This window comes from Mauremys mutica, chromosome 1, assembly GCF_020497125.1.
Source record: "Mauremys mutica isolate MM-2020 ecotype Southern chromosome 1, ASM2049712v1, whole genome shotgun sequence".
Classification (NCBI taxonomy): Eukaryota; Metazoa; Chordata; order Testudines; family Geoemydidae; genus Mauremys; species Mauremys mutica.
In genome coordinates, this window is record NC_059072.1 from 42,872,038 (window position 1) to 42,884,840 (window position 12,803).

Below are 12,803 nucleotides of genomic sequence, written 5' to 3' on the forward strand. Positions count from 1 at the left end.
TTGCCTTTTCCCTTTCAACCTCCTTAGCTTTCTTTACCTCCAAATTTCCTACGCTGCCCTTTCCCTGAACCCTGCATTTGTACTTCAGTCTACTTTCCAAGCACTGGTTGCCCCCTCCGTATTTGACTCCCATTTCACTGTAGCTTTTACTTACTTCAGAATGGGTTCCTGGTGCAAAATACCTTGGGCTCGCATGCCTCGTCCTGGTGGCAGTCTGTGTTCCACTGTAAGGTTGCCATATTGCATCCACCCTTTAAGCATCCTGATTTCAAACCTCCGTGGGCTTGAGGGAGGCTGGCTGTGGATTGTGCCTTGGGCCTCAAAAGCCTAAAGAATTGTAGAGGTTTCCAAAGAGTCGATAATCAGACAGACCATATTTATTGTGATACTGAGGCAAAAAGGTAAGTCATCAAAGGAGCCTCAGTCATCCATCAATTGCTTTTGAAGGGGTTATACTATATATTATAAAAGCAATTAGACATGGAAAAGATCCATTAGTTTACGTCATCTATCCTCCCTGCCAGTGTACGAGTATTGTCCACAACATAGTATTGTATGCTTCGTCCATTCTGATTTATTTAATTCAAGCAACTTGTGTCTTTCACCTCCTGCCTAAGAAGGTTACACTACATCTCAAGAATCTCATATCTTAAGAATATTTCCAGAACTTTAGCTTACATTTATTTTTTCAGTTTCAGCTGACTCTATTTGCTTGGCACAACATAAACAATTGTTTTGTGTTTATATCCTTCCAATACATATAAAGAGGTAGAACAGATATTATTTAATGTTGAAACAAAATAAACATATTTAGTTATTTGTTTTCCTCACAAACTCACATCCCTTTGAACTGATGTCTGGCTAACTTTCTCTGAGTTCCCGCCAAATTATCATAGTGTTTCTGATAGCTGAAGTGCTCAGAACTGTAACTAATATTCTAGATTGTTGACTAGACTGGGAGACTCACCAGTGCTGCATTGAGAGGGGTTTTCCACTATGTTGTCTGTGATGTGACACCTCTGCTGCACTGATCCCAAAATCTTGTTGATTCTCAACAAATCATATTGAAAATTCATACCCAGCTGAAAGTTCAGCCCATATAACCTGGTGGTCTTTTTCTGCTTGATTGCTGGCCTTGCTTTCTTGGTTTTCCCATCCCATTGAATCTCTGTTTGGGATTATTCCTCCTCTCCCCTCACCCCAGGAGTATTAGCTTGCATTTGTATGAGATAGTTGTTTCCAGTGTATATTTCAAACATCTTTTTCTCTTTGTATTATTCTCTGTTCTCCTGGGGGTTCCCAACACCTCTTAATTCAACACCAGCAGCCACTTCGCCAATCATAGCTCTGTTTGTTTTGTCACTCCTTTTCATTATTATGTAAATGCCTAGGTCACTTCAAAGCCATTTTCATAATGGGAATAAGCCCCATTTCCCTAACCTTTTGGCATAATTTAGGTTCCTATTATCTGTTATCTTTGCTGCCCTACACTGCACCTTTTCTGAGGCTCTAATATACTTTCTTTGACATGTGGCATGGTGATCAGTACTGTGCACAGTATTCTACATGGAGTCTGTCTAACATTTGCTTTACAAGATAAGATCACTTAAGAACATAAGAACGGCCGTACTGGGTAAGACCAAAGGTCCATCTAGCCCAGTATCTTCTACCGACAGTGGCCAATGCCAGGTGCCCCAGAGGGAGTGAACCTAATAGGCAATGATCAAGTGATCTTTCTCCTGCCATCCATCTCCATCCTCTGACAAACAGAGGCTAGGGACACCATTCCTTACCCATCCTGACTAATAGCCATTTATGGACTTAACCATCATGAATTTATCCAGTTCTCTTTTAAACGCTGTTATAGTCCTAGCCTTCACAACCTCCTCAGGTAAGGAGTTCCACAAGTTGACTGTGCGCTGCGTGAAGAACTTCCTTTATCCAGTTCTCTTTTAAACGCTGTTATAGTCCTAGCCTTCACAACCTCCTCAGGTAAGGAGTTCCACAAGTTGACTGTGCGCTGCGTGAAGAACTTCCTTTTATTTGTTTTAAACCTGCTGCCTATTAATTTCATTTGGTGGCCCCTAGTTCTTGTGTTATGGGAATAAGTAAATAACTTTTCCTTATCCACTTTCTCCACATCACTCATGATTTTATATACCTCTATCATATCCCCCCTTAGTCTCCTCTTTTCCAAGCTGAAGAGTCCTAGCCTCTTTAATCTTTCCTCATATGGGACCCTCTCCAAACCCCTAATCATTTTAGTTGCCCTTTTCTGAACCTTTTCTAGTGCCTGTATATCTTTTTTGATGTGAGGAGATCACATCTGTACACAGTATTCAAGATGTGGGCGTACCATGGATTTATATAAGGGCAATAATATATTCTCAGTCTTATTCTCTATCCCCTTTTTAATGATTCTTAACATCCTGTTTGCTTTTTTGACCACCTCTGCACACTGCTTGGACATCTTCAGAGAACTGTCCACGATGACTCCAAGATCTTTTTCCTGACTCGTTGTAGCTAAATTAGCCCCCATCATATTGTATGTATAGTTGGGGTTATTTTTTCCAATGTGCATTACTTTAAATTTATCCACATTAAATTTCATTTGCCATTTTGTTGCCCAATCACTTCTTTTATTATATATTAGATTCCCATTGATATTTTAAATAAGAATCTTGTTTGCCTTTTTTAATGGCTCCTATGCTCTTGACTAAGAGTTTCAATGCATTATTTAATCAATCTAACTATGTCTGGATTTTCAAAGGTGCTGAGCACCTGCACATCCTACTGAAGTCAACGGATGCTGTGTGCGCTAAGCAATTCTGAAAAAAAAAAAAAAGACCTCTAGGCATTTATACCAACCTCTTCACCTCAGTAACTGGATGTTTAACATCTGTACATGAACATCTGCCCGATTTGTACTCACAGAAACCCAGGACTAAAATCATTTTGGTTGCTTAAAAACTTCAAACCACATTTATTGTAAATTCATGAAAAAAGAAAAAAAACACAGATCACTAAACAATTACATCTCAATGTAAAGAACATGTCCAGTGATGTGCAATCACTCAGATATTGAAAAGAATATCTAAATAAACTGCTATTTCTCCAATAGAAATCTCATTAAATAAAAAAAGATGTTTATTTCCATATTTACAGATTAAAAGGCTTATGCATTCTTAAAGCGCTGGTTAATGTTTAATAGGTCTATCTCTTTAAAAATAAAATAAAATAATTCAATTCTAAGAGTGCCCTTTGGAAGCAGCTCACAATATAGTCTATTTACCATCATTGAACAACTCAGTAACCTTCTCTTCACCACTGTAGAGCTTTGGTTCTTCTATATTCCATGCTTTCATCGAAGAGCTTCTGGAACTTCCACCTACAAGATAGTGGGAGGGTTTCTCATTACATTTACAATACTGGCTGGAAGAGCAGCAGCAGCGTAGTCTGTCCCGATATGTATATTGTGCTTAAATAATATGATAGTGATTTACATGCGTTTCTAAGGTGCTTGTCGCCATAGTACATGGATGCCATTAAACATATTTAGAAGTACATTCATTCACTCTGTGAAGAAGACTAGGGTACATTTACATTGGAGCTGGAGGTGTAATTTCTCTCTCAGGAAGACATACTCATGCTAACTTTCATTGAACTAGCACACTAAAAATAGCAGAGTAGCTATGGCTGCATGAGTGGCAGGAGCCAACACAAGTACAATCCCATCTGAAACCCTAGGTACGTACTCGGGACAGCTAGCCAATCCCACGGCCCATGCAGCCATTCCCATCCCTTCCTCCATAGCGTAATGCTATTTTAAAAGGTGTCAGATTGAGGTGTTTTATTTCCTTGAGCAAGAAATCAAGCCCATTTCACAACTCAATTCTGAAGAGAAGACTTTGCTGAAAAAGACTAGTTTAGCTGGGAGGTGGCAAAATTTCACCTCTGGCTCATTGCTTGCTTTACTCACTTCTACAGCAACTCTCTACTGAGACTCTCAAGCCCTAAGAAGTCTGAACGTGGGTTCTGTCAGCACCCTGGGTTCTGTCAAAACTGAGGTCAAATTAAAATGGAAAGCATAGCCATGAAAGCAGGTTCAAATGTAAAACTGCTCCCAAATATGTACTTATGCTGATATTTATCAAAGTGTAATCTTGTATTAAATATCTATGCTTTAAAATTCAGAATGCATGTTTTGGATTATGCCATATTTGAGCCATAATCAGTTATTTAAATGTGGTCCTTACTTACCTGTTTTAACTGTTTTATGCTGCTTCCCCGAATTGCTTCCATAAGGCTATCATGAAGAGACATTTGTGGGGTGGAGGGTCGGGTAGAGGGTCGCGATCCTTCTTCTGGTTTCTTGTCTGAGACTGATCTTAAGGAATTTTTAATTTCTTTCAATATGCTATTCTCATGCTTTTTGGTTTTTTTGCTTTTTTTCTTTTTGTGTCCATTTTGTAAGGCATTCTTGGAGCTCTCCTGTTGTTTGATGACTTCAGCTATATTCCTTGTTGGCGCCTTTTTCTCTGGAACAATGGGGGGAGGTGGTGGAGGTGGTGGGGGAGGGGGAGGAGGAGGTGAAGGCGGAGCTGGAGGCTGAATTTTGACAGGCTGAGCTTTCTTAGGGAGTTTTGGAGAGGACCAAGGTGAGCTCTTAGGCGATGCGTAAGGTGAGGACCCAGGAGTTCCTTTCTGCAAGGCTTTGGTCTTTGGATTGATTGCTCCATCACAACCAGACTCTTGCTGTTTTTGCTCCTGCATACGTTTTTGCCTTTTTTTATCCATGTTTCTTGTGAGGATACTTGTCATGCTCATTCTTGGTCCAGCAAGCTCAAAGTGGTACCCTAGCTTCACCAGCGTGGTATTGTCTTTCAACAGTTTAGCTATGTCCATTTCAACCTGACTGCCCATGATATGCCGTTGGTTGTGGAATCGTAGTTCTGTTAAAACCTTGTTATGCTGCAAAGCTCTCATAATGGCCAATATCCCTTTGCCTGTGATAAAATTTGAATCAATGTTCAGACTCATTATATACTGATTCACTTTTAACATCCCAGCAATAGCAATTGCCGCACTATCATCAGCACGAGTATTGGCTAGATTGAACATCTTAACCACTGTGTTGTTCTTGAGAGCTTGCGCAAAATGTGTAAGCATCTGTATGGTGATGTTTTCAATGTTATTTAAGTTGACTTCAGTGGTGTCAGGGTCATTGTTCCTAACTTTTTCCAAAGCATCCTCAATAACTGTTGGGTTTCCACAAGGGTGGATGGCACCCGTTTTAAAGCTCATGTCTTCTGTGTCTTTGCCACCATCGCCATTGATGACATTTTCATTTTCCTTCTGGATGTTGCATTTCTTGCGTTTCGAGTGGTCAGAACTCCTGTCACTTTCACAAGTCACAGTCCTTTCACAAACGGCAGCATTTTCCTTTTGTTCTGAGTCATCTTCATCACTTTCTTCTCCTTCTTCTTCTTCTTCTTTTCCTTCTGCTTCCTCTTTTTCTTCTTCCTCCTCCTCCTCCTCTTCAGTGTATGCCTCCTCGGAAATTTCACTGTTAGTTCCTGTGAAATATTCTTCCTCAGTGTCTTCCGAATTATCATCTTCTTGCTGTGAATCCTGAACAGGAATGTAGGTGTCGGCATTAAACATGATAGCAAAAATATTAAGCTTTACTTTGATTTTCCCCAACAGCAATTATACTTAAACTATATGAAATTAATATTAAAGGTTTAAAATAAACTGACAGAAGCATGGAAATTTAAGAGAACTGAAAAAAATCTCATCTGATTTAATATTCTTTTTTTTTTTTTTTTAATTTCCTCCCCTTTCTCTAGAGGCCAAATCCTTGGCATCAATTGGCTTAGTCTACTGAAGTCAAAGAAGCTATGTTGATCTACACCAGTGGAAATTCGGGCCCATGACACTGCAACACAGATATACATAAAATTACCCATTAGTTGATATATTCACAATGGAATGTCAGATGGATTTGCCCTATCTGAATTTCCATGCTTATGTGGGTTTCACTCAGACAGACTTATAGTACTATGACAGGTTTCAGAGTAGCAGCCTTGTTAGTCTGTATCCGCAAAAAGAACAGGAGTACTTGTGGCACCTTAGAGACTAACAAATGTATTTGAGCATAAGCTTTCGTGGGCTACAGCCCACTTCATCGGATGCATGTAGTGGAAAATACAGTAGGAAGATATATATACACACACAGAGAACATGAAACAATGGGTGTTACCATACACACTATACGGAGAATGATCAGTTAAGACGAGCTATTATCAGCAGGTGAGAAACAGAATTGTTTGTAGTGGTAATGAAAATGGCCCATTTCCAGCAATTGACAAGGAGATGTGAGGAACTGTGTGTGTGGGGGGGGGAAATAAGCATGGGGAAATAGTTTTACTTTGTGTAATGGCCCATCCACTCCCAGTCTTTATTCAAGCCTAATTTGATGGTGTCCAATTTGCAAATTAATTCCAATTCAGCAGTCTCTCATTAGAGTCTGTTTTTGAAGTTTTGTTGTTATAATATTGTGACTTTTAGGTCTGTAATCCAATGACCAGGGAGATCTACTGGCATATCTACCAATGTGATATATGCCATCATGTACCAGCAATGCCCCTCTGCTATGTACATTGGCCAAACTGGACAGTCTCTACGTAAAAGAATAAATGGACACATATATATATATATATCTTCCTACTTATTTTCCACTACATGCATCCAATGAAGTGGGCTGTAGCCCACGAAAGCTTATGCTCAAATAAATTTGTTAGTCTCTAAGGTGCCACAAGTAGTCTGTTCTTTTTATAGTACTATGTTTTTCAGAGTGGCCACAACCCATCAGCTACATTTTTTACGTGCAAAATGACATGCTCCTGTTTAATAACATGGAGTTTAGGTACCCAAATTATTGCATGTCCCAAAACTCAGACTTCCATGCACAAATGCTATATATGCATTCAAATCAGTTAAATGGCTGCCTAATTTCACACACAAATACCATTTTCACATGAAAATTTGAGCAAAAAAAAAGTGAATTACAATAGCTGTCCACCCAAGATTCTGGATGGACAATTTTGGGCGTGCACACTTACAGGCAGTTTGAAAATATGCTCCATAACGTTATGCTAGCATCACTTTAATACTTTAATAAGTTCAAAGTTGCGATGGGACTGACATGCCAAATTCAGACCTACATACAAACTGTCCCAAAGAGGGTAGGTTTAGAAGATAAAATAAAAAAAGAACAAGTTAAAAAATCACTTAGAAAAGTTAGATGCCTGCAAGTCATCAGGGCCTGATGAAATGCATCCTAGTATACTCAAGGAGCTAATAGAGGAGGTATCTGAGCCTCTAGCTATTATCTTTGGAAAATCATGGGAGATGGGAGAGATTCCAGAAGACTGGAAAAGGGCAAATATAGTGCCCATCTATAAAAAGGGAAATAAAAACAACCCAGGAAACTACAGACCAGTTAGTTTAACTTCTGTGCCAGGGAAGATAATGGAGCAAGTAGTTAAGGAAATCATCTGCAAACACTTGAAAGGTGGTAAGGTGATAAGGAATAGCCAGCATGGATTTATAAAGAACAAATCGTGTCAAACCAATCTGATAGGATAATGAGTCTTGTGGATAAGGGAGAAGCAGTGGATGTGGTATACCTAGACTTTTGTAAGGCTTTTGATACGGTCTCGCATGATATTCTTATCGATAAACTAGGCAAATACAGTTTAGATGGGGCTACCATAAGGTGGATACATAACTGGCTGGATAACCATACTCAGAGAGTAGTTATTAATGGTTCCCAATCCTGCTGGAAAGGTATAACAAGTGGGGTTCCGCAGGGGTCTGTTTTGGGACCGGCTCTGTTCAATATCTTCATCAACGACTTAGATGTTGGCATAGAAAGTATGCTTATTAAGTTTGCAGATGATACCAAACTGGGAGGGATTGCAACTGCTTTGGAGGACAGGGTCATAATTCAAAATGATCTGGAGAAATGGTCTGAGGTAAACCAGATGAAGTTTAATAAAGACAAATGCAAAGTGCTCCACTTAGGAAGGAACAATCAGTTTCATACCTACAGAATGGGAAGAAACTGTCTAGGAAGGAGTACGGCAGAAAGGGATCTAGGGGTTATAGTGGACCACAAGCTAAATATGAGTCAACAGTGTGATGCTGTTGCAAAAAAACAAACGTGATTCTGGGATGCATTAACAGGTGTGTTGTGAGCAAGACACGAGAAGTCATTCTTTCGCTCTACTCTGCGCTGGGTAGGCCTCAACTGGAGTATTGTGTCCAGTTCTGGGCACTGCATTTCAAGAAAGATGTGGAGAAATTGGAGAGGGTCCAGAGAAGAGCAACAAGAATGATTAAAGGTCTAGAGAACATGACCTATGAAGGAAGGCTGAAAGAATTGGGTTTGTTTAGTTTGGAAAAGAGAAGACTGAGAGGGGACATGATAGCAGTTTTCAGGTATCTAAAAGGGTGTCATCAGGAGGAGGGAGAAAACTTGTTCATCTTAGCCTCTAAGGATAGAACAAGAAGCAATGGGCTTAAACTGCAGCAAGGGAGGTTTAGGTTGGACATTAGGAAAAAATTCCTAACTGTCAGGGTGGTTAAACACTGGAATAAATTGCCTAGGGAGGTTGTGGAATCTCCATCTCTGGAGATATTTAAGAGTAGGTTAGATAAATGTCTATCAGGGATGGTCTAGACAGTATTTGGTCCTGCCATGAGGGCAGGGGACTGGACTCGATGATCTCTCGAGGTCCCTTCCAGTCCTATAATCTATGAATCTGTGAATCTATGAAGTTCAGTGGTATTCCCAGAATTGGGGCTAGTTGTCGAGTGCACAGGGCCAGCTCCATGCCTATGCACCACTAAGGTCTCATTTCAACTCCATTTTGACAGCTTAAGAGGCAATGAAGTGCTGCAAAGGCCTTGTGCTGGTCCTTGGCATACAATTGACCTTAAATCCCTCGATCTCACGAGCTCTACTCTAATAAATCCATGTAAATAATCTAATAAATCCTATAAATCCATAATATTGAATTTTTAGTAAAATTCTGGGTGAAAAACAGAGGCTCTGCATGTGCTGCTTTATTAAGTTAAATATGTTAATCCTTATAAAATATCTCATAAGGATTGGGTCCATGCAACATACTTACAGAGATGCTGGTTTTGCCTTTGACAGGAGTCATGCAAAAAAGTTACTAACATGGCAACGCCCCAACCATCAGTGTTTAAATCCCCACAAAACTGCTAATTCAATTTAAACAAAGTGTGGTTAATGACGTGTATATATATCCCTGCAGTATTGACACACACCTTGCATGCTATCTCATAATCTTGAGCCGATTTCTGTGGCAGGACACATACTAAATAGGGTTATCATCATTATCGTGCTTACAGAAGCTTGACTGTGGAGGTACAAAAGGCATCAGGGTAACAAACCATTTGCCCAATCTTACAAATGCTCTGTGTGATTCACTGGGAGCTCAAAACATGTAGAATTTGCAGGATTGAGCTGATCCTAAAATGAACTCTGTGCAGGCAGGCCACTTCCCACCCCCCAAAATCCATTGACTTCAATGCCACTGCCTCAATAGAGCTCATTACAGGATCAGGACCTATATCTATAATTTCAGTACAGATAAGTTTAAAAGTTGAGAATATGCCTGCTGCACAGAACATCCCCTTTGATTCCTACACATATATCTATCTAGACATTTATAGCACACTCTTCAGCATGGTCTCTGAGCGCCTATTCATGACTTGAACTTTGTAATGTACTAATTGTGACTGATTGGTAATATTCTACAGTGACTTTAGAAGATTAGTGTAAAAAAACCCAACCCTGCCAGAATTGTGTTTGAAGTGGGGAGGGATTCAATTCTCTTTCATATTATATCCATCCTTCAATTTCATAACCAGCTGTTAGCATTAGCAGTAAGTTTAAAATTGCTACTTCTCTCTTTTTAAATTCTTCAGTGGCTTGCTCTCGCTCATCTTGATCAGATTATATCCCCGTGCACACTTGCTACATACATCTAGGGCGAAATCCTCACCTCACTGAAATCAATGAGAGTTTTGTTGTTACCTTCAGTGTGGGGAAGATTTCACCCGCAGATTCCGCTGACATCAGCTGGCAGGATGTGGACGTTTATGGATACATTTTGTAGCTCTCTCACCTCCATAGCAAAGAGTGTGGGTTTTACTGATATATTACAGCCTAGGCTTATACCAAATGCTAACCCAATATTGCCATTTGGGATGAAGGTTGCTGCCAAGTCAGAAATCATGCTTTATGGACAAGACACCAAAACTAGGACTTCTCTGGCCATTTCTTATTCCTGCCTGGATGTAAGTTAAAGATGCAGTTGAAAAAAGTAAGTGGCTAACTCTGCTGTCCTGTCCAGATGTCCATATCTCAGCAAAATAGGTTCTGATGTCTAAGGCTCTGGGAGCTAGTGCTTAGTGTATAATGGTGGTTGTATTTGCCTACACAGACATTACAACCAGTATAACAGACACTATATGCAGTCAAATCCTGTGCCCAGTTAGTCTTCCCCGATTGTAAGATAACAGTATATTCATTATGCAAAGATGGTCCAACTCATCCCGGGTGTAAACCCTTTGTAGTCTGTAGATCCAGAGTGTTAGCATCTTTAACCGTAACTGACTTATGTGTCCCATTCTGCCACCCTGAGGGCATGTCTCCTTGCAAAAAAAGGTCCTTAACTTGGGTCAGCTAACTCTCACTAGCTAAGAGCAGCAAAGACTCCTAAGACGGCTACCCCTCTGATACTTCTCACTAGCTAACTCAGCTTAAAATAGCAGTGAAGACACACAGTGACTTGGCTTTTAACTCGGGTTAGCCGTTTGAGTTCAAATCCATGCTGCCCTCTAGGCTTTAACTTGAGCTGCTCACTCAAATTAAAAGCCAAGTTGCTGTGTCTTCAATTCTACTTTAACCCAAGTTAGTTAGCATGGATTAGCTAAGCTGCGTTAAAAACACACCTTTTTTTTTTTTTTGCAGTGTAGACATACCCTTAATCCGGAAATCAATGAGACTACTTGTCGAACAGCATACTACTCCCTGTGAGCAAGTGTGGCAGAGTCAGGTCCTTAATCACCAGAGCTCAGTATGGAACTTTAGCTGCAAAATCATTGGCATTCACACAGCTAAAATTCCATGCTGTGCTTTGAAAGTTATAGTGCAGGTGTTAAAAAAAAAGTTGCCTTTTATAGTGCTTAATCCTGAGAGCAGTTTCTGCAAAGTGCTGGGTGGCCTCAACACACACCGAAGTCAATGAAAATTGAGGGTGCTGAGTATCTTACAGAATCAAGCCCTTAATTATTATTACTGAGTTATACTGCTCTCAGCAACCAGCATCTATTGTTACTATTTATATAGAGCTCCCTGGGACAGATTGCATGATGAGTACTCTATTAATATGTTGATTGACTGAATACCAACTCCAGGCCTCTATGCTTATAAATTCCTCCAGCTGTGTTCTGATAAGACAGCACACAGTGTGCCATTGAAATCATCAGATATTGGGCCAGATTCTCAGCTGGTGTAAATCAGCATAATTCCATTGACCGCAATGGAGCTATGCTGAGTTACACCACACAAAAATCTGGGTTCTGCTGCACGTTTTTGCCCAACCTCTCCTCTGCTAAAAATTCAGAATTCTCTTCCTGTTGATCATTCTTTCAGTCTATTGCTCCTCAAAAAGCGATATTGATTATTTATTTATTTCCCAAGAGGAAAAAGCAGTCTACTAGCCTTCCCCCTCCCCACCCCCCCCAAAAGGTAACTTACCTAACAACTTATGTGGCTGGCTAGAAGCACACAGCAATTTGTGCCTAATTGTGTAAAATCACTTTAATCATTGCTATATTATGACTTATTTTAACCACTAATGCCAATTCCTTTTCTAGGATTTTTTTCCCCCAAAAGAGCTTTTAAGGCACTGCAAGACCCAAAACAAAAATCTCCTTTGCCAATTTACAGCACTCTAGCAAAAGATTGTCACTAGGGCTTTTCTTTAAAATGTTGTAGTAGATCAGAAGAAAATAAAGGTAAGTGATGGAAAGTCATTGAAGAGTGAGCCGGAATATTTCCAGGGCACAGTGAATGCTCTGAAATCCTACCTTTTCGCATGCCCCCAACCTTTCTTTTTCTAGGAGTTTTCTGGTCTCTTTTTCCCAATAGGCCATCAACGCTTCCCTGCTGAAAGTTCCTGTAGGAGTTTTCTCTGTTAGATTCTTTTGTCTTTGCCCCACTGGAAGGTTACGGTCGGGCTCAATATCTTCGAGCTCCCTCTCCAGCTCCTTTAGCTCCTCGTCAGTTAGAGAAGCAAGGAGTTCATCTTCATCAATGGATTCGTATTTACTAAGCTCTCTTCTGTAGCCAAAGGTAGACATGGTCCCGTTTGGTCAGGCCGATAGAAAGTTGAAATAATTAGGCATTCAAGAAAGCTGAATCAAGTAGGCTGTATCGCTTTTGGTCGGCAACTGTTTCCCTGACTAGCTGAGGCACCCTTTTAAGAGTCGTCATGGGAGTTACGACAATGCATGAAGGGATGAAAGCATGCTCTGTTTTAAGCATCAGACGTCAGCTAGACATTTGGACAGATAGATTGTCACATCACTAGTGTTTGCAGGTCCCTTAAACAGGGGGATTATTGACACACTGACCATTACCATATTTAGTGTAGCCTGAGAGCAGGAGAGTGTATTAACCCATGTACTTAGCAGGGCAG

General features: G+C 40.2%; 1 protein-coding gene across 1 annotated transcript; it reads right to left on the reverse strand.

Moving 5' to 3' along the window:
- Nucleotides 1-3,295: 3,295 nt before the first annotated feature.
- Nucleotides 3,296-12,465, reverse strand: LMOD2 (leiomodin 2). Its single transcript, XM_044997562.1, has 3 exons — nt 12,193-12,465; nt 4,261-5,631; nt 3,296-3,388 (listed from the first exon to the last, which is right to left on the reverse strand). Exons 1-3 carry the CDS (start codon nt 12,463-12,465, stop codon nt 3,362-3,364), a joined length of 1,671 nt encoding a protein of 556 aa, XP_044853497.1. The 3' UTR covers nt 3,296-3,361.
- Between the last annotated feature and the right edge of the window lie 338 nt (nt 12,466-12,803).